The sequence below is a fragment of the Cetorhinus maximus genome, chromosome 11, assembly GCF_964194155.1.
Source record: "Cetorhinus maximus chromosome 11, sCetMax3.hap1.1, whole genome shotgun sequence".
In the NCBI taxonomy this organism is placed as follows: Eukaryota; Metazoa; Chordata; class Chondrichthyes; order Lamniformes; family Cetorhinidae; genus Cetorhinus; species Cetorhinus maximus.
This window is the reverse complement of record NC_135889.1, coordinates 57,002,815-57,025,170: the sequence shown is the minus strand read 5'-3', so window position 1 is coordinate 57,025,170 and position 22,356 is coordinate 57,002,815. Positions and strand designations below refer to the sequence as shown.

The following is a 22,356-nucleotide window of genomic DNA, read 5'->3' as shown; positions in this document are numbered from 1 at the left end:
GGTTTTGAATGTGATTGAAGATTTTTATGAATAAAGTATATTTTTACAAAAAAAAAAAAAAAAGTTAGGCTTTTTACGAGCAAAGTTTAGACCGAGAAAAAAATCAGTGATTAGGCTTCAATCACCAACTGCAACTATTTTTATTCTGTTGCAAGAGGCCCTTTAGCCAATTTTATCTCACATTTCTACATTACCTGCAGTATCATCTTTCTATTACAGCACACAGCTATTGCTTAAATGGGTTCAGTTAATTGACCTTATTACTCTTCCTCGCAACCCATCAACATGTTGATTATCTATTATATAAAAAAATATTTTCTGACATCTGCCCACATTTGCCATTCACAAGTTGGAGTTTATGCCATTTTGTCTTGTTGCACTGCAGAATCTGAAAATATTGTTTAGGGTCTATCTCATTAAGCATTTTATTCCTCTATAAGGCTCCAAAGAGATGTCTCTTTTCAAAGCTGAAAGGCTCTGGTTTTTCAAATTGTTCCTTTACAGCTCATCACCAGGGATCAATCATGTTGCTCTCCTTTTTACTATGACTGGGGCTTGGATGGTGTCTTTATGTCACAGTGATCAGAAGTGAATGCAGCATCAGTGTGGTTTGATGAAAGCACTGAGCTGCTTTAGCACATCCTCTAAAGAATTTGAATTCCACTGATTTGGCAATAGAATTCAGCATTCTATTTGTTTCGTTTTCTGCTGCTAGGTACTATTTTGATAGGATGAGAAATAATTCAATTAATATCCCTCAATTTCTGTCACAACCTGGAGAAATTGGTCAATGCCATGAGTGTGAGAGAGGCTCAGAGCAAATTGGCAGCCTGTTTTATACCTCACCAATTTTTTTTTTAACCATTGATTTCTACACTACTGGAGTTAATCAGTTTCGATCCCAACAAGTGCTACCCAACCAGTGAAGGATCCCTCCTGTTTTTACTTCCAAAACTTGCTTTTACCCACATGGAGCTTCATCTGCTCTTATCAGCCCAATTGAAAATATTTTTGAGTATTTTTTCATGATCTAGATTATCTTCTCTGAGCCCAGAGTCTTCACCCGCCCTCATCCACCTTGGTGTCATTTGCAAATTTGACTTTCATTGACAGAGCAAATTGGTCACTTATGTCTACAAGGAACAGGAGAGGTACCAGTGCAGATCAAGTGGCAGGGGAGATACACTACTTAATTCATCCCTAATTTTGACCAAGCCCTTACTACTACCTTTAGCTTCCATCCTTTTAGCTAACTACTAATTAACAACCATGACTGAACCTTGATAAACATTGTCTTTAGTTTGTTTAAAAAAGTCTTATATGGTACTGTATCAAAAGCCTCTGCAGCCAAAGTATGGCCAGCTCACTTTTTAATAATGTAAAGCTCACAAATTATTTTTATGCATATTGGCAAACCAAATGGCAATGATTCCTCATTACTTCTTTTATGTGCTCCAGTTATGTTTATTTAGAATTTTATAAACATAAAAATAATGGGAATACTTGCAGACTTGATAATCCACCCATAAAATGTAAAAGCCTTTGAAGTTAAAGTTGCAGTTTAACCCATTTCTCTGGAGGAATCTGGTTGAATTTATAACTTTGGCAAATGGAAATTGTTTTGTTTCTCCTCAGATCAAACATAAATTGATTCCTTGTATTTGAATACTTTAGGATTAAATTACATGATCACTTTAGAAAACCTCCTTACAAATGAACACTAATAGACCACATCTGGAAAAGCAATCAAAAGGTCTGAACAAATAACCATCCCATGAAATCAGTCAGTGAGAATTCCCCGTCGCCACAAAAACGTGGCTGTTCTTTATCGGCACATCTACTGCTGAGTTAATGCCTATAATTTTAACTCCAAGGGTTGTACCAGTGTTGTTTTGAATTGGCTTCCAGTGAAATAATGAGAGTGGGTAGATTTTACATACACCAATATAGACCTAGGCATTTAAAAAAAGACTCTGAGAACATCAGTAGCAAGGATATGTCCATGCATGAAATGACTTATTTTACATTTGGGCAAGTATAATTGTTTCACACACGCATAGCCTTTGTTTAAATACTCGATCAGAAAAATGTGGTCAACCTGGTGACAATTAGTGTCATACTGGAGAAGCAGACTTTCCATGTCCATTTTTCAAATAGCACAAATATTGACATCCATACCTGAAATCAGAGTAATCTGTTCAGAAATATGTGGATGGTTACCCGAGGATGTGAATAGACAAACTGTATGTCTGTTAAGGCATTTGGGAGAGGAGAAAATTGATATTATTTAAAAAAAACATGTTGGGATAGGAAAACTGGAACACAAATGTATATGACATCTCTTAGTGCCTGAATGCTGCAATGTGTTTAAAGGAATAAGCCAAACTGACTCAAAGGGCTGAATTTGACCAGAAGAGAGGATGTCCTGACATCAGGGCTCAAATTGGGTACACATGACAGCTTAGACAGGAGATGGGATCTGGGGCCAGACTTTGCTGTTTGCATCTAAGTAATGGCTGACTCCCTTTGGTGGGTGGGTGCGAGTGGGAAGTCCCAGCTGCTGAAATGCAGACCCATATTTAAAGGGACAGCAGCACTCGGTTCAAAGGTGTCACACAGAAAAGCACATAGGAGACTGATCAAGGGTTTTCAAGGAATGGCTGCAATTAGAGGAAGAGTGGCTCCCAAATTTCAGGTGGAAAGGGCATGGAGAGAAGTATTGCCCAGTTGATGGGAGGAAGAGGCCAGCAAGCCCCACTGGGAAAGCATGGTTGGAAGTCACAGAGGAAATCAGCAGCCCCAGGGCATTTATGTGAACATGATTGCAGTTTCCAAAGTGATTCAATGACCTGTTGTGATCTGACAAGGCGAGTTGATCTTGTAATACAAAGCTCACAGCCTTGGATATTACAAAAGGCACCAATGAAGTGCGAGAAGAGGCTGATGACTCAGAAAGCGGGCATTGCCAGGCACCGGCACTAACAGTGAAATGCACAGTTGCCTCAAAGCAGATGTCCTGGTCACTCAGCACTGATCGCTGCATTACAAATACTAAACCGTGTCAACCTCTTCTCATGTTTTATTGGCACCTTGCAGAAGGCCTCCCAGTGGTGAAATGCAGGACTGTGAAACTGACACAGAATGGCAAGTGCAGCTGGGCTATGAGAGACCATGCATAAGTTGCACCACAGAGGGACCCTTGCGATAATCTGCCTCCAATGTGTGTGTGCACTTTGCAGTACCCCCAGCTTCTCCTTTCTGGTGTTTTATTACCTTTCACCCTCCCTGTGCCAAAACACTGCTGCTCTCATTGGCTTCCACCTCTAGCCACCCGCCACCTATTTCTGACCTCTCACCGCCTTGCCGCTGAAGCTCCTTGGATCCTTTGCGCCCCCAGTAAAATTGCTTGCTCCCAACCCACCGTCCAGCCATCTCAAGAATAATTGACTGGCAGCGGGAACACGTCTAGGTTCCATTCCGGTGTGTTCTCCTGCTAGATTACCAGTCCCACCGCCTCCAATTCTGTCGACTCGGGGCCTGTAAAATTCTGGCCAAAATACCTGAGGGCTAATTTGGATATTTGGTTCAATTTGAGCACCTTTGGGTTTTGAATTTAGTTTAACTAATAAATGTACCGTAAAGGTTTAGTCAACTGAATTTTGCAATAGAGTCCTGTAGCTGTAAAAATGTGAAAATGCAGTAACCCCCCAAGATTTGGACAACAATCACATCTGTGAAAGTTCAGCTGAAGTGAATAGAGTCATTACCCTTTTAACCTTTTTTTTAATTTAGTCTTGCTTTTCATTTCTCCCTTCACAGTGGGATGTCCTTGACTTACTCTGTGCTAATGAGGTACTATTATGATCAACTTTGACCTTGTAATACCTATAATAGGCCACAATTTTACAAATGTTTGCTTTGTTTGTGAATTTAGTCATTTTAAAAACATCCCACTTTTGTGCTTAAGGAAGAACTTGCATTAAACTTTTAAAGGTTGGAGTCTGCTGCAGATGTTCATGCTCTAGAATTGCCACGTAATATAAGTTTAAAATTAGTTCAGTTGACTAATGGAAAATTGACATCCAACATACAACCCAAGATGTGCCTTTTCAGAATCTGTTTGCATGCCTTTCAACTGATTCCTTCATTAATTTTTATACCTCATATTGTGTTTAAAAAGTATTTGAGACCCTTGGCTTTATTAATAGAAGAATAGAATACATAAGCAAGGACGTTATACTAAACCTTTATAAAATTACTGGTTAGGCCTTTAGCTGGAGTAGTATGGTTCAGTTCTGGGCACCACTGTTTAGAAGGATGTTAAGACTTTAGAGAGAGTGCAGAGCAGAATGGTACCAGGGTGAGAGGCTTTAGTCATGTGGAGAGACTAACGAAGGTGGGGTTATTCTCCCTAGAGCAGAGAAGGTTAAGAGGAGATTTGATAGAAGAGTTCAGGAGAGAGTTCAGATAGGAGATTTTGATAGAGTAAATAAGGAGAAACTGTTTCCAGTGGCAGAAGGGTCAGTAACAAGAGGACACATTTAAGATAATTGGCAGAGAACCAGAGGTGACATGAGGAAACATAAAAAAAGTGATATGTTGTGATCTGAAATGCACTGCTTGAAAATGTGGTAGAAGCAGTCTGGACTACTGTGTACAGTATTGGTCTCCTTATTTAAGGAAAGATGTGAATGCATTAGAAGCAGTTCTGAGAAGGTTTACTAGGCTGGGGAATGGGCGGGTTGTCTTATGGGGAAAGGTTGGACAGGCTAGGCTTGTATCCCCTGGAGTTTAGAAGAGTAAGAGGTGACTTGAACGAAACCTTTAAGATCATGAAGGGTCTTGACAGAGTGGATGTGGAGAGGATGCTTCCTTTTGTGGAAGAATCTAGAACTAGGGGTCACGGTTTAAAAATAAGGGGTCGCTCATTTAAGACAGAGATGAGGAGAAATTTTTTCTCTGAGGGTCGTGAGTCTTTGGAACTCTCTTCCTCAAAAGGCAGTGAAAGCAGAGTCTTTGAATATTTTTAAGACAGCGCTAGATAGATTCTTGATTAAGAAGGAGGTGAAAGGTTATCGGGAGTAGGCGGGAGGTTACAATCAGATCAGCCATGATCTTATTGAATGGCAGAGTAGACTTGAAGGGCTGAGTAGCCTACTCCTGCTCCTAGTTTATAGGTTTGTGCTACAGGGGCATGAGGAAAAAGCAGGGGAGAGAGATTAATTGGATTGATCTGCCAAAGAGCTAACACAGGCATGACGGACCACATGACATCCTTCTGTGTTATATCATTCTATGATTCGATATCAGTGTTAATTGGTGTAAAAGTTAATGTAGTACCATGGATAAAGTGACGTAAAAGTTTCTCCTCTTTTGCCTTTCACTCTTTACACAAAGTAATAGTTCAGTTTAGTGCACAATCAGTCATTCGAGTCATGGAGATTTACACATTTGGCCCATTGTCTCTGCACTGCCTCTTTGTTAGTGCAATCAAAAGATAATACTGGTGCCTTGCTCTCTCCTCTCAGTCCTGTCTCTTCCTCAATTTCAAATTTTTCTCTATCCTTCCCTTATGGTGTCTGCCTCAGTTATCCCCGGTGACAAAGCATACCAGGCTCCAGCTCCTTTGTGTAAAGAAATTTCACATAACCTCTCACTTTTTTAATCAGAAGAGTTTGAGTTTAACATCTGAAACTATTCTGTAACCATTAATAGTCTGTGTACAGATCCAGGGGATAGGTCTTGACTCTGACTGTATAAAATATGTGGTACTGAATAGCAGCAAGCACATCTGTTCCAGTTTTCACTTCCATTGAAGTCAATGCAAATAAAATCGGGATCAATGTAAAACAGGCTGTTATACAAAGTCAATACCTATCCTCATATGTCCCTGTATATTAAGAGGAAGAATAAAACAGCACTGCTGTTATAAGTACTGTTTGCTAAATTGAATTAATTTCATTTGCAAGATTAAAATATTTTAAATTTATATTATTCCAAATATTGTAAATATATGCACACTCACAGTTTCTCAATTATTTCCATTTCAAAATCTATATTTTTTAATGTTATTTTATAATTTCAAAAATGTTGGTTGCATTGAAATGTTGAAAATTGTACTAGTCATCTGTGTGGAAGCACTGATCCCATCATCTGATCAAAATAAAGGCTGTTAAATTCCTGTTGTGTTCCTTCAAAAGCTAATTTTAACCCATCAGTTGAAATCAAGGATTTCTGTATGAGCTATAGGAACAAGTGGGGGCAACAGCCTGCTGCATTCTCAACCAACTCTATGCAACACCCAAGACCGCATGAAATCGATAAATATTATAACTTCTGCCAAGGGCATCTTATATAACAGTAGGATTCTTTTCAGATAAACAGAGACATGATTGTTGTATTGAAATACAAAAGTGGATTGAAACCTACTCAAAGTAGAGCGTCAAATCGGTTGCTAGTATTGACTGTTTCAAAAGCTGCATGATGTCACTGTACACCCTGGAGGATAGACTTGCAAAGATATTGTGCCCCTGTATGAGGGGAAAAAAAGAGTTAAAACATTATTAAAGTATATATTAGAAACAAATAACAATTTTAACTACTACTTGATTCAATTGATTTTGTTTTAGTTTCCACTGGGCGGAATTTAATGTCACCCCCCACCCAGAGGTGAGTTCTGAGGCAGGGGAGGCCATTTGATCAGGTAGGACGGTGCAGGGTGGGGACACTGCTGCCTCCCTGCCACCTCTCCCAATTTAAGTTCAGAGCAGGAAAGCTTGCTTGTGGGTTTGCTTGTGGCCTAGTAGGAGGGTCCCTCATTAAAAGGCACTCTCTGTCTGATCGAGGGATCCAACATCAGGAATTGGGGTGGGGATGGGAGGGGGCATTGATGTTGATGAGAGCCACCTGCCCTTGCCCTTGCCTCTGATACCCCTTTTGGTACCAGTAATACTTCTAGTGGTGCTGCTGGCAATGGAAAGTTGCCAGTCTCTGATTGGCCAGCAGCTTTTGGGGTGAGAATTCCACCTGACTGGGGAAGTCCTGGAAGTTCATGTTTCCTGTGAAGCCAGGAGCCCCAGTGGCAGGGTTCCTGCTGCCAATTAGGGACTTAAGACCCTCAGGATCCCTGGAGATGGTGCGGATGCCAGGTCCAAAATCCCCTCATTAAATTCTGCCCATGACATTGGACATAACATAATGCCAGCTGTTTAAAATGGAACATAGGTTCAACAAGATATTCCAAAATTTGTTTGCAAATGCCTTGACTATAATGCAGCCAGTTTGCTGGCCAGCTGGGCTGATTTTTATTGACCCAAAAATTCCTGTGACCATAAATGGATAGAGCCTTTTATAAGTTAGATACTCCCTTGCCAGTTTAATGTCAATAATACATTGTCCTGGGAGTGTGAGATGGAAACAGGAAGGCGCTCAGCCTGAAAAGGCAAGTGTCGCCTTAATCCATCAGATTAAGGTATTCAAAAATAAAGACTGCAAGGTCTGAAAAAGGTGGTAATTTAAAATGGAAAATTCAATGTCAAATCAGGTGCAAAAAGAGAGGAAAAGTGAGAATGCACGAAGCAAGAGAAAAGGGGGAGCCAGAAAGGAAGAGTAAAAAAGTTCTTAAATTAAAAATTTCACATTTTAAAAATCACTGTTTAAAAACAGCTAAAAGCTGAAGAATTGGTGCTCCATACTTGTAACAGTTAATATTCAATGCCAGGGCGGTTAACTGGCAGTAATAAACACTTACCACATCTTTAAAAGGGTCCATAGACTTGAAATATTTCACTTTAACTTTGGGCAGAATATTATGCTCCCCTGCGGGCAGGTTGACAGGCGGGTGTGGGGGTGACATTTGGCATGATGCCATGGATGACTTTTCCAGTGCCTACCCGCCTGCCCCTGACTCCACCGCAATTCCACATACAGTCGGGGGAGGTGTTGGGTTGTCCACCCACCCTTAGGCCAATTGAAGCTCTTAAGTGGCCAATTAATGGCTAATGACTTAAGGGCCTCTTCCCACCCACCACAATTTTTCACGCAGTGGGCGGAGGAAGGAGCAAGTTCTGGTACCACTACTGGGGTTACATTCAGGAAAGAAGGGTGCATCATTTATGGCCCCCTGGCACCCCCAACCCCCCTCCACCCCAAGGTCTGGCCCTGATGCCACAGGTTTCCACCATCCTCCAAAGCACCAAGCCTGGGCACCCCAGCTCCCCACATACCTTGCCTCCCATAATGGGGTCTCCTAGCTGGTCCCGCCTAGAACCACCACCTTCCCTCTCTACGGTTCTAGCGATGATTTTCTCTGGGACTGGCAATGCCATCGCTCCCGGTAGCATTGCTGGGACCAGTGAGCTGCCGGCCATTTGATTGGCCAGCAGTTCTCAGAGGCAGGACTTGCCCTGAGCCACTGGAGCGGGTTGAGTTCTCTGGTGACCTTTCCACTGGGTGGGAGGGAACCGCAGCGATTTGTAACATCTTGCCCTTTCTGTGGTGAGTTTGCTTCATATTTATAGCACAAGTACATGGACTTCATGCCACTCAATGCATTGGCCAATAGCAAGATGCAATTTCTCACAAAGCTAACAACAGAGCAGTGCATCCCCAACAGAAACTTCTAGATTTCCACATTTAATCACATATCAGGCCTTGCCTGAGGTTGCTGTGGCATTTGCCATTTACCACACGCCATAATTTTGACAGCAAATTTGTACCATTATAGTTTATGAACCATCTTGAAGTTAAATTAGTTCCCAATAAATACATAGGGAAAAATTTGGATTCACAGCTTAAATCATCAAAACATGTTTCATGCTCATTATTCCTTTACTTCATCGTTTCTGTTCCAGGATTAATTATAAAAAGACTTTGCTGTCAAATTAAATTTTATCACCACTAACTGTAGCCAAAACAAATTATTTACTTGATTATTAATGATTAATTGTTACTGAAAAGATTTAATTTAAAATGTTAATCTCAATAGTTATATTTGAAGTTATAATCTCAAAATGCAGAACACGATTTAGTGTTTTTTCTGATGTGTGGCAAGATTCATTTTCATTTTTTTTTCTTATTCGTTCATAGGATGTGGACGTCACAGGCTAGGCCAGCATTTATTATCCATCCCTAGTTGCCCTAGTTTAGAGGACATTTAAGAGTCAACCACATTGCTGTGGGTCTGGAGTCACATGTAGGCCAGACAAGTAAGGATGGCAGGTTTCTGGATTACTAGTCCAGCAACAATACCACTACACCATCTCCTTTATCTCTGAAATAGTACGGAATTTCAAAGTGTTCTTTGGCAGACATTTTTTCAAATACCAAAGGAAGCATAATGCTAAACTTAGTGCTATGGCACGGTGTTACATGGAGGCTTGAAGAATTTAATTTTCTATGGGTGGAATCGTCCCAGATTTTCACTAAGTGTGGTAGCAGGCGGGACAAAGGAGTTTTTAACCTGCTGACCGGTGGGGCTGGGAGCATGCAAAGCAACATGCAGAAAAATCAAGCTTGTTAAGAAGCCAAATGAATGCTATTTTGAGGAGGTTTTTAAATTTTACTGGGGGCGCAAAGGATCCACGGAGCTTCAACAGCAAGGAGGTGAGAGCAATGGCCAATTCGCCTGCCCCGCCATCACCTCAGGCCTTCGATAAATCAGGTGCCATATTTAAAGGCCGCGCCTGCACAGGGCTAGCATTCTTCAAAGGATAGGAAGCTGCTGGCAACTGATGGCTGCCAAAGGGAGGAAACATTCTGCCCCCAAATTGATCGATGCTGCCCTCGACGCCGACTGGATGCAGTGGAGACCCCGCCATGAAGTCCTCTATTGCTGTCTGGGTCAAGACCAGCAAGCAAGGTCACCAGTCCAGCATGGGAGGCAGTGGCAGCAGTGGTCAGCGCCAATGCCCTGCAAAAGAGGACAGCCACCCAGTGCCGAAAGAGGATGAATGATCTCCTCCGTTCCAAGTCACTCTTCTCATCACTGTCAACACAGACACTCACAAGCCCATCACATATCCATAGGGGTCTCACTCACTGCCAGTTCAAGAGACACCACCATTCACTCTCTCACACACTCCTACATCTGCCCTGCAGATCGTGTCCTCATCCCGTCCATGGCACCACTCACTACACACACATGCCTTCTCACCGGCCCGACAGGTGTCCTGCTTACGCTCTCCACCTGTCTTCGTGCAGGACGAGCTGGCACACAACAAAACGAGAAGTCGTAGACTGGTGAAGGAATGCCTGACATCAAGGTCCTCACAGACTTTGAAAATAGAACCATCCAGCTGGCTGGCGACGATCTAGACCGTTCCTGTGCTGAGGGTGAGGTCGGCGGCGCTCAACCAAGTAAGGATCCAGTGCGCAACATCCATCAGATACTCATGCTGTGAGTCAGTTCCCCTGTTCTGCAGTCCCCTGCCATGCACTAATTATTTCTCCTTGTTTTCGCAGGCGCATCTGGGAAGCAGCCAAGGGGACCACGACTCAGGTCCCTAATGCAAGCCCAGAAGACACCTCGGAAGAAGAATCTGATGACACTGTCCTTGAAGTCCCATCACAGCGCTCACCCACACCCTCCACCAGCGCAGAGAGACACACCTCAGTGGGACCTAGCTTTAGAGTAGCCTCGGGGTCACAATCTGGTGAGCGCATTGCACTGTCTGCTCCATAGCTGGCGGCAGGAGGGACTTTGCAGGTTTCCAGTATTCAGAGGACTGTGGAGGCCAGAAATCTGCTGAGTCCAAGTCAGATGATGAGCCTCTGGACTCGGTCATACCTCAATTGCTGGAGCTGTAAAGGTAAGCTCGGGAACATCAGGAAGGGATGTCTGCTGCACTCCTCAGGTTGCAATGCACGATGGAGGAGTCCGTCTGCCCTCAGGCTGAGGTGATAGCTCCAGCATGCCAATGCACCAAGGTCAACACTGGTAGGATGGTGGTCACCATGGAGACCTTGGTCAGGACATTGGTCTTGCACTGCTGCGCAGGCTGAACTCCATCACCGACGCCATAGTTGGCTTCCAACAGTGTCAAAGCAAGAGGGATGCAGGCAGCTCTATCTCACTTCAGCTTCCCCTTCTCCTCACGGAGTCAGCCAGGGGGCCTTGGGCACCCGTAGGGAGGAGGATCAGCAGGTGCACACTCCGGGGCCATCCACCTAGGTGACTCCGAGAGTATCCAGCCCATCCGAATCCCCTCTTCCTGTGACCCCAGCAGCTCCAGCTCCACAGGTCAAGGAGGGTGCCACTGCCACACAGCAGGACCCCGAAAGCAGGCTGGCGCCCTTCAGGTCTTGGCCCTCCAGAGGACGCCTATCAAGGTAATCACAGACAGGGTGTAGCAGTCGATAGGCTGCCTCCACCTCTCTGCTGTGGATGTCGGGGAGCACCAAGATGTAGTGGCAGGGTTAGGTAGGTTAAGAAAATGTAGTTTCACTGCGTGGGCATGGGCATTAAACACTTGTACATAATGTTGACTATTGTAAATAAACTCCCAACAATATCACCCTGTCTATGGTTCCTTGTTATGATGAGCAGTGTTCGTGTCAGTCTGAAGTGAAATCTTGGTCCCTGCACAAGATAAAGGCAGGTGTCTCAGTCTCAGCCCCTGTGCTTTGTGCATTCTTCCCAGCACACTGATGGTGGTCTTTCACTGTCACTGGTCACATCAGTCATGTCTGCACCTCGATGGGGCTTATCATTGCTGCCAGAATATCCTGGGCTGGCTGCACAGAGTTCCGTCACTCTCTGTGTGCTCCCAGCACCTTTGAGATGTGACTGGCCTCCCATCTCATCAGCATCTGTGTCCGGTGACAGTGTGGTCCTGAAGGATCAGCTCACAAAGGATGCCATAGGATCAGGAGAAGTTAAATTTTCCCCACTGCATATCCATGATATGACCCTGTTCACAGAATGCAAGCGAGCTGCTCTCAGCTAGACAGGAGTCAGACATTCACATAAGCTAAAACAAAAACAGAATTACCTGGCAGCATCGCCGGAGAAGAAATCAGTTAACGTTTCGAGCCTTCATGGCCCTTCGGCAGAACTGGAGCATAGTTAGAAGAAGGGAGAAATATAAATTGGTTTAAGGTGGGTGGGGGGGTGGGGGGGTGGGTGGGGGGGGGGGTGGAGAGAGAGACATTGAGGGTGTGGTGTGGTGATTGTGGAGATGAGCAGTTAATCAAAAGATGTCACAGACAAAAGGGTCAAAGAGGTGTTGAAGGTGGTGGTATGTGAAGATATATGGAGTGTCTCCACTGCATGTCGTCATCATCCTCTTCGGATGTAGGGACGATAGGCATCCGCTGCATCTCCATGACAGGAGCCTTATCACAGAGGGTGCGCTGCCATCAGCCAGACAGGAGTCAAATGTTCACAGATGCAATGTGAGGATCTATGGTGTCTCCTCACTGCATATCATCATCATCCTCCATAAATCTAGCAGCTATGAGGCTCGCCTGAGCACGCCTGCCTTGTCTGGACAACATGATGGCCTCATCGTCATCATCCTCGCTTTCGAGGACCTCTTCACCCTCATCCCCATCGTCATCTTCCTCATTGGAGGAGATGTGCTGCTCCTCCGCCCATTGCAGCGCTAGGCTGTGAAGGGTATAGTAGGCAACGATGATGCGTGACACCCTCTGTGGCCTGTATTGCAGGGCTCCACCAGACCGGTCCAGGCGCCAGAACCTCATCTTCAATATTCCAATGCTTTGTTCCACCAAAGTGCGAGTTGCAGCATGAACCTTGCTGTATCTTCTCTCTGCTGCAGTCTGAGGCCACCACACGGGCGTCATCAGCCACATCCTCTATGAGTAGCTCTTGTCTCGAGGAGCCATTCCTGCAGCCTCAGTGGATCCTGGAAGATGTCAGGGATCTGAGACCTACTGAGAATGTAGGAGCTGTGGACATTCCCAGTGAATCGTGTTTAGACATGCAGGGTGCGTTTGCTGCAATCGAACACAAGCTGAACATTCAGCGAGTGGAAGCCCTTGCGGTTGACATAGTTGACCGCATGCTGCCACAGAGATTTAAGCGCCACATGAGTGCAGGCGATGGCACCCTGCACCTGTGGGAAACCTGAAATCTGCACAAATCCCAGCGCTCTTGCTTCCTGACTTGCCTGATCCTGGTGGAAATACACAAAGTTGTGTGCCTTCGGTGTCCGTGACCTCCTGGATGCACTTGTGTGTGCAGGCTTTCGAGATCCCACAGAGGTCATCTATGGAGCCCTGGAAGGAGTTATTGGCATAAAAATTGAGCATCGTGGTCACTTTCACGGCCACTGGCAGTGGATGCCCTTCATGACCCCATGGCGCCAAATCCTGCAGCAGGTGGCATATGTGACCAACCAGTTCCCTAGACATGGGCAGTCTTCACCGACACTGGTTCTCGGTCACCTGCAGGAATGACAAGCACCATCTGTATACATTGGGTCTAGCTAGGCACCAACCAGCGACAGCTCACAGTGGCTCCTCAGCTGCCCCTGTGCGAGCCCCAGCCGCCCCTTCTTGAGGGTGCTGCTCCCCCCCTCTGCCCAGCCAGATGCCTCTGTTCCTCTCTTTTCTTTCATCTCTGTTCCCTGTAAGCCATGAGGCATACAACTAGCTCACCAGACTCCACGGTCCTGATGTACTCCTCCTGCAGGATGAAAGAGAGAGATGTGTGGGTTAGCATGGGTGTACTAAGGACCTCTCTTGATTAAGTCTGAAGGCCCCTTAATGCATCCTGGAGCGGGCTGGCCACCATTTGGCTGGCCAGAGTTTAGTGCGCTACGTAGCTGATTGAAACTCCACCCACCTCTGCCCCACTCCACCTGACCGATCTGCGGCAGCTTCGGCCACTGGACTGCACGCTGTGCCCTCAGCTCAGGTGCAGGCACTCTCCTAACCTGCACTGCAAGGCTGCACTGTTAGCTTGAACCATAATGGATACTGGTCCAAACCTTAATGAAGATATTGCAAGGGGCTGTGAGCGCCTCCATGGCCAGCCTTTGCAAGGAGACTGTACAACTTGCCCAGTCGTCCAACTGTTCTGCAGCCCCCTAAAACACTCATTAATTTGCAGTATGCGGCCAAGGCGTGAAAAATTCAGGAGCGTTTGGTGGCACTCTCATGCCTCTGTGTTGCTTGATTGAGCAGAGGCCTTGATTAAGCTAGAGGCCTGACTCCAAGCATGTCAATGTAGCAGCGCCCTGAACTGTCTCAGCTGCAGAAGAATGCTCACTGAATACAAGGTTTCCCTAATGCGTGGCTGCTTCCCTCCCCCCACCCCCGGCATGTGCTTGTGTGCTACCATCGACGCCAAGGCGGGTGGAAAAGTCCAGCCTATATCTCATCATATCACAACACCCTTTCTGGTTCAAGTTTGGTTTTCTGTGGAGTCAGTTGGCTGGAAGAAGAATATTTGATATGTCTTCAGAGTCAATGTGGATTTTTATATCAACACTTAACAAAGTAAACCCATTGAAATGCAGTGTTTTGTTACGCTCAGGTTCTGGCATACATTTTACATCTCTGTGAGAAATATAATACAAAATAGGTTACTAATCTAACCAGGAGATGAGAGGCCATATTGTGGCCCAGGAAACAGATCCAGAGTGTGAACAGGAATGGTGTTGTATGATAACAAGTCTGAGCCATTAAGCTTCTGACTTCTAAGGATGTTCACCACATACTCAGCTGATTGATTTAGGTTTGCACTGGCTTTGATCAACTTATTCAGTGAAACTTCGTATTTCTTTTTTATAGCAAATTTTCCCAATGCAGCAAACTACTTCCAGCAGAGTGGGAGTTGTGCTATGCTGCATTAATGACCTGAGCTATTCCCTTGCCATATGAACGTATGAATTAGGAGCAGGAGTAGGCCATTCAGTCCCTCGAGCCTGCTCCACCATTCAATAAAATCACGGCTGATCTGATTGTGGTCTCAACTCCACTTTCCTTCCTACCCCCTATACCCTTTAACTCCTTTGTCAATCAAGAATCTATCTCATTCAACCTTAAAAACATTCAATGACCCTGCCTCCACCACCCTCTGGGGAAGAAAGTTCCGCAGACTCACGACCTCTGAGAGAAAAAAATTTCTCCTCATCTCCATCTTAAATGAGAGGCCCCTTATTTTTAAACTGTCCCCTAGTTCTGGTCTCTCCCACAAGGGGAAACATCCTCTCAGCATCCAGCCTGTCAAGTCCTCTCAGGATCCTATGGGCAGGATTTTCCTGTCGGTGAGCGGGGCGGGGTGGGGGGCCCGACTCGCTGACGCATAAAATGATGCGCGGTGATGTTGGGCGGAATTCCCGACGACACCGCGCCCCATTGAAATTTTCAGGTAGGCGCGGTGATGAGGTTTCATGTAGGTTTTTAAAAATTTAATTAAAGTTTTTTAAAAAGTTATGGACATATCCCAACTCATGTGACAGTGTCATATGAGGGGACATGTCAGGGATTTTTTTTTCTATTTTTAATAATTTGTACAGTAGAGCTGATCTCCCTGAGGCAGTACTTAGCCTCAGGGAGATGAGTGGGCTCTTTCGTGCGCGTGCGTGAAAGAGCGCTCTCTCGGGTTCAGGGATTCACCCCCCTGCCCCGTGAAAAACTTAAGTTAATTAATACTTTAATGGCCTTAATAGGCCTTCTAATTGTCGACAGGCACGCTGCTGATTCCCTCGTGCACCCACCGACCGAACTATCGGGGACGCTCACCCGACGTCATTGCGCGTCATTTCACGCTCGAGCGGATCAGCCACGTGCCCACCCGCCGAGGTGAAAATTCTGCCCCAGGAACCGTTTCCAGCTACCCGGGTTCTAATGGATGGCTCCCCACACAATACTCTGAGTCCGTCTGCCATCTTGCTCGCTCTAGCGGACTCCACAAAATCCAGCCCATTATATCAGGATTTCTGATTTGGAGGAAATAGCCAGAATGTAGTACCTCACTCTGAAGAATCATAACCGCATGGTTGAAATGATGAAGTTCTAGAGTAGCTGAGGTGCCATACAGCTGTGCCAAGGCAGACCCGCTCCTAAAGGAAGAAAAACATTTTAAAAAAAACCAGAATGTATAATTTCTTCACTTCGAAAATTAAAATGTTCTCCGTTCCAGAATGAATTCTACCACATTCCTTTACCTTTAGGTTTACTGATTGGTTCTTAAAAGTTCTTTTGGGTGAAAAAAGGTCTAAGTGCGATTTGATAAAAGCAAAATACTGCAGTTGCTGGAAATCTGAAACAAAAACAAAAATTGCTGGAAAAACTGAGCAGGTCTGACAGCATCTGCGGAGAGGAAGACAGAGTTATCGTTTTGAGTCCGTATGACTCTGTCTTTCTCTCCACAGACGCTGTCAGACCTGCTCAGTTTTTCCAGCAATTTTTGTTTTTGTCTAAGTGCAATTTGCTAGTTATCTGAGTGCAATGATCTGGCTGCATTTCCAAAACAATTGCTAAGAGCAACTCACTACAAGCCGATTTAATCCAATTTGAAAGACAAACAGCTGTAAGAAAAAATGCTCAATCCTCTCAAATGTTGATTTGGATGAAGTGTTTAATGTGGTTTTAGATCCAATTCCTATTTTCATAATGGAATTTATTCATTGCGGCTGATGGGACAGATTCAGTTATCCTGCACTTTGCTGGATGTTACATAGCAGGGGTGGCCACGATTTCGATAAATAAAATGCGGTAACCTCCATTATAAATTAAGATGCAGTTTTCATATAGTGGAACAGGGGTAAAAATTTGAACTTTTGAAATTAATTAATCTCAAAAACTGCAGTGTGTGGCGGGTTATCTGAAAGTAACTTGGTATTTAGAAATAAAAACAGAACGTGCTGGAAAAACTCAGCACAAGTTACGAAGAAGAGTCAGATTGGACTTGAAATGTTGGCTGGAATCCTCCAGCCCCACCCCCCACAGCAGGTTCCCCCATTCACATCGGCAGGACTGGAAGATCCAGGTGGAGTGAGGGGCTGAAAAATTCCGGCCAGACCTGCTAAGTTTTTCCATCACTTTCTGTCTTATTTCATAGCATCCACAGTATTTTGCTTTTATTTTGTATTTTGAAGGTCTGCTTTCCTTGTGGCGTGTGTTTTAACCCAATTGGACATGAATCACTGATCTAATTTGTCAGTTTCTGTGTAACTGAAGCTATAAATGTTTGCTAAATAAAATATATCAATTTAGAGGGCTAAAAACAAAATTGAATAAAGAAAGGCCAAAGTTACTTTTAAATTATTTTCATTGTGTGTGCACTGGATATGGACAGAGATCAATAACTGTGCTGTTTAAAAATGAATATTGGTAAAAGAGATAACAGTATATTCATAACAATTAGAACTTACTTTGCTTGGAAAGCATTGTTAGTGCCTCTGTGGTCCAAGTCATGACACAGGCAGCCTACCATTAGACCAAGAACTTCTGTGTCTGTTAAAAGTTCCTGAAAATCTGCGGTCTGTAAAAACAACAAATATGTATATCAGGCAAGGTTGGCTGGCTCCATAGTTTTTGTCAGTGGGGTTGACTGAGAGCAAGATAAAAGTATTCACAGCAAGTGAGCTCGATTACAGGAAGAAACGTTAGGTCCAATAAGCTTAATTATACAGACTGTAATTACACCGTCTCACAGCTCCATCTTTATGGAGCTTTTTTTAACCTTTGTTTTATTTGTATATGAGGCACTAAAACAACAGGATGCAGCTCCAAAGAAATCTAACATGGAAAGTACTTGACAAGGAATACCCTCACTGGCATTAAGCTAAGGCCTGAAGAAATTAACAGTGGGTCACATATTTTGCAGAGTCAGCCATCTTGTTTTAGCAAATAATGATTAACTCTGCATTTAAACTTCTGTGTAAAAGGAAGACTTTGAGCAATGGCTTGGATTGAAAGAGCTCCACATGAGGAAGATTTGATGCTGGCATTCTATAAAAATATTATTAAAATAACAATATTTGAGGTGAAGCTGCAGTAAATGTATCCCAAAAACAAGGTGAAAGATATTACACTCCTATATGAGACGCGGTGAATTAACTAGTAACCTACTGTAAAGAAAAACACCTGACCATCTCCTGGTGAAATTTGTGATTCTAACCTGGGAAGTGCTGTAAGCAATCTTATTGTAGGAATTTCTAGTGCATTTATATCAAAATTCTTTTCTTTGTGATTTTAGCAGAAGCATTCATCTTGAATGAATAAATGCCATTGTCAGAATAATAGAGGAATTTGATTGTGCACTGGAACTTTCTACAACAACATTGCTGACAGTCATTTCCAGACGTGTACAATGGAACTTGTCAATTAAGACACATGATCTCTCATATGCACCATAAGGTACAAAAAAGGTTCCCTACTGTAATTGACCTGTAATTAAAAACAACATGCTCAACATGAGCAGCAACTAGAGCTGTCCAGTTGTAATTAAAGGCCACATCCAGCTGTACATTAGCTGAAAACCAATTGACCAGAGTTTACTGTTGCTGATGAATGAGTACCACTTGCAGTTTGTTAGACTTTCGCTTGCCCATTTAATTTCCATAAGATTTTACAGTACAAGTTGCTGTGAGTGGGTTTACAGTGTATGTGGGGTAAATGGAGCCATCCTTAACAATGCAATTGAAGGATTGTGAAATGAAAGGTAGAGTAAGAACCAGGAAACATTAAATTAGAACAGTGATTGCAATGCCAAGTAAGATACGGAAAATTAAAGAAAGAGATGGAAAGAAAGGTCGAATTAAAGAGAGAAAAAAAGGGACAGGAGGAAAAGCTAGAATATTTTTTTTAAATCTCCAACATGTGAAAGCTGATAGAATGAGATTTCATGGTCCAGATTTTCGTCTCCCAATGAAGATGCGAATTGGGTTGCGAAACGCTGAACTTAGTTTTTTTTAAACTGGAAAAACAATTTTCTTCTGTTTTCCTGACCCCTCACCATTCTTATGTGGCCTTTCCATGGGTTGGGGAGGCCTTGGGTACAAAACGCACATGCACCTCTTCCGAGGTCGGGATTCCCATTGTGAGGACCACAGGAAAATTGTACTTGTTCTGCCTCACTATTTTTGTGTACTGGTGTGTGTTCTGGAAGCCTAAAGAAAACACATCTCCTTGGAGAGTTCGTGACCACTGGGAGAAGTCCGCTGAGGAGTCTGAAAGGTAAGTGTAAAATATTTTCACACCTTCAAATGTCACTATTCGACGCTGTATTGTAAGGTAAATCTGTTTTCAAGCAGTGATTCATCATTGGAGCCCAAAGGTGGACTGATATCTAAATACGTCATCTTTCTGCAACTCCTGCAGCCAAGCTGGTGCCAAATAGAGTGCTTTGCGTTCATTTGGACTCAACTGGGGAGGTTGAGAGGGGGGACCCTGATATTTGGGCAGCCCAGGATCTCTACAAATCTTGCCCAGGCTTGGGCCTTCGAGAGGACACTTCAGTTTCACTGCAGAGTATTAACACAACACGAGAGACAACAGTTTCAATTGATAAGCCCAACTCGATTGACATAGAGAATGGTTGCTGCGGGCTGTCTCTGATGGTGGGAGGGACCACTGTGTCTCACTGGTCAGCCCCTGGCCACCTCAAGTCGGGCAACCCCTGACTAGTAAGGTACTGACCCGCCACAGTCCATCTGCTTCAATGGGTGTTTGGAGCTTAGAGTCTCTGCTCAATAAGTGGACGGAATCCATCGCACCAGGCAAACAAACAAAATGTTAACTCTTTGATTGGTAAACAGGAACATCAGGACTATTTATGTGTAATTGACAAACAACTTGCAGCTGGTTGACAACGCATGTGAGGCAGCTGTGATCAGCATGCAACTTGATCGGCTGAACAATGACTTAGCTTCCCTACAAGAGACCAGGCTCACCAAAAGCGGATTACTGAAAGAAAATTATTACAGTTTCATCTGAAGAGTTCAGAGGAAACAGGTGAACAAGCTGTAGGCTATACTGCTGCTACTCTCGATGATAGAACCCCCCCATAAATGGTTCAGAGCATGTTCCCCCCATCTGCTTCTCAACTCAGAGAGCCAGTTAACGTCATGAGTATCTACCGTCCAATGCTGTGCTCCACTACAGAAGTGAACGAACAGTTCTATGAGGATCTTGACACTGCTATCAGCAGAATCCCTAAGTTAGAACATTTTAGCTACTGGGGGATTTCAGTGCAAGAGTGAGCGCAGACCATGAGGCATGCCTCTCCTGCCTCAGACCTCATGGCTTAGGAAAGATAAATGAGAGTGACAGAGACTACTCGAGCTTTGCTGCTACCATGAGCTTTGTATAACTACACCTTTCAGAACAAACCATGCCACACAGTGTCCTGGAGACGTCCAAGGTCAGGGCATTGGCACCAGCTGGATCTGATTATCACCAGACGTGACTCTCTGAACAGCACAGAGTGCAGAAGCAAAATGGAACATACTTTGAGACACCATCTATAATATCACACTCAGCATATGGGAAGCAAGAGCGGAAAATTGCTAATTGGTTTGAGGCTAACATCATTGTGATGGAACTTGTCAAAGAAGCCAAGTGGCCCGCTCTCATTAAATACAGGAGAGATTTGAGTGAGGAAACTCTGAATGCATTAAAAGCTGTTTGAAGTCCAACAGACTGCTAGGCGGTGCACTAATGACTACTGGTTACAATTCTGGAAGAATATCCAGATGTCCACTGACACAGGGAATGCCTGGGGGCATGAATGAAGGGTTTTTAAATGTTGTTACAAGAGTTTCTGACTCAACCACCCTTTCAGGCAGTGAGTTCCACAACTCTCAGTCACAGAAACATCCCTCCAACATCACCCTCTGCTTCCTGCCTCTCAGCCAATTTTGGATCCAATGTGCCACATTTGGACACAATGGGCCAAATGGCCTTCTCTGTGCTGTAAACATCTATGAGTCTATGGGTTTAAAAAGGGAACAGATCCATAAACAAAGAAAGCAGCTCCATTGAAAACAAAGGCAGGGAGGTCATCATCGACTGCAGTAAACAGCTGGAGAGATGGGTGGAACACTACATTGACTTCTACTCTAGGAAGAACATTGTCACCAAGGAAGGCCTAGACACCATAGAAAGCCTACCTGTCATGGAAGAGCTGGATATTGAACCCACAACGGAGGAAATTAGCAAAGCTATTGACTCACTTGCCATGGGCAAAGCTCCAGGTGCTGATGCGATACCGCTTGAACTCATCAAACATGGGAAACTGGCACTCCTGCAGCATCTGCACAAAAATTTCCATCTCTGCTGGTGGGAGAGGGCAGTATCCCAGCGTATGAATGATGCAAAGATTCTGACCCTATACAACTATCGATGCATCTCCCTGCTGACCATCGTGGAAAAAGCATTTGTCTGTGTTGCCCTTTTCAGACTGCAGATCCTGGCTGAATCCATCTATCCCAAATCCCAGTGAGGCTTCAGAATTGGAAGATCTACAACTGACATGATCTTCTCAGTCCGACAGCTGCAAAGGAAATAGCATGAACAAAGGGACAACTGTATCAGTATACCTTCATCAGTCTCACCAAGGCATTCGGCCATGTGAGCAGGGGCAATCTATTTAAGCTGCTGGAGAATATTAGCTGCCTGCTGAAGCTGCTCAATGTGATCTCCTCTTTCCATGGTAACATGATGGTAAGGCACAACAGCAGAAATCTTTGAGATATGCAGTGGGGCCAAATACGGCTGTGATCTGGCACAGACACTCTTTGGCATATTCTTCACTTTTCTGCTGTCATATACCTTCAGCTCATCTACATAAAGTGTCTACTTACATACCAGAACTAACAGAAAGCTGTTCTGCCTTGTTCGCTTGAGATCCAAGAAAAAGGTGTGTCAAGTCCTCCTCGGAGAGTTGCTCTACACTGACGTTGCTGCAAAAACATTCCACACAGAGGAACACCTTCAGTGGCAAATGGACAGACTCTCTCATGCCTGCAAAGAGTTTGGTTTGGCCATCAGCATCAGGAAGACAGATATCATGTATGTTGCCATAACATCATCTATCAGCATTAACAATGTGATGCTAGAGGTTGTTGATAAGCTCCACAATCACCAACAATCTGTCACTTGATGCTGAAATCAACACTCACACTACAAAAGCTGCAGCTGTTATGTCCAAGCTGAGTAAGAGAGCGAGGAACAACAGCAACCTGACTGAGAACACCAAACTGCAAGTTATAAGAACATAAGAAATAGGAGGAGGCCATTCAGCCCTTCAAGCATGCTTTGCCATTCAATGAAATCATCGTCTACCAAGCCTGCATTCTCGGTGCATTCCTCTACAGTGGTGAGAGCTAGACAACATATGCTAGGCAGGAGAAAAGGCTGAATAGTTTCCACCTTTGCTGT

At 44.2% G+C, this 22,356-nt stretch overlaps 1 protein-coding gene across 1 annotated transcript in view; it reads right to left on the bottom strand.

Moving 5' to 3' along the window:
* pde11a (phosphodiesterase 11a) overlaps window positions 1-22,356 on the bottom strand; it is a 400,690-nt gene that overhangs the window by 65,527 nt on the left and 312,807 nt on the right. The window contains exons 13-15 of the mRNA XM_078552024.1: window positions 17,346-17,455; window positions 15,941-16,031; window positions 6,430-6,530 (exon numbers count right to left, since the gene is read on the bottom strand). Of these exons, the coding sequence (XP_078408150.1) occupies window positions 6,430-6,530; window positions 15,941-16,031; window positions 17,346-17,455 (302 nt within the window). The remainder of the gene's footprint in view (window positions 1-6,429; window positions 6,531-15,940; window positions 16,032-17,345; window positions 17,456-22,356) is intronic.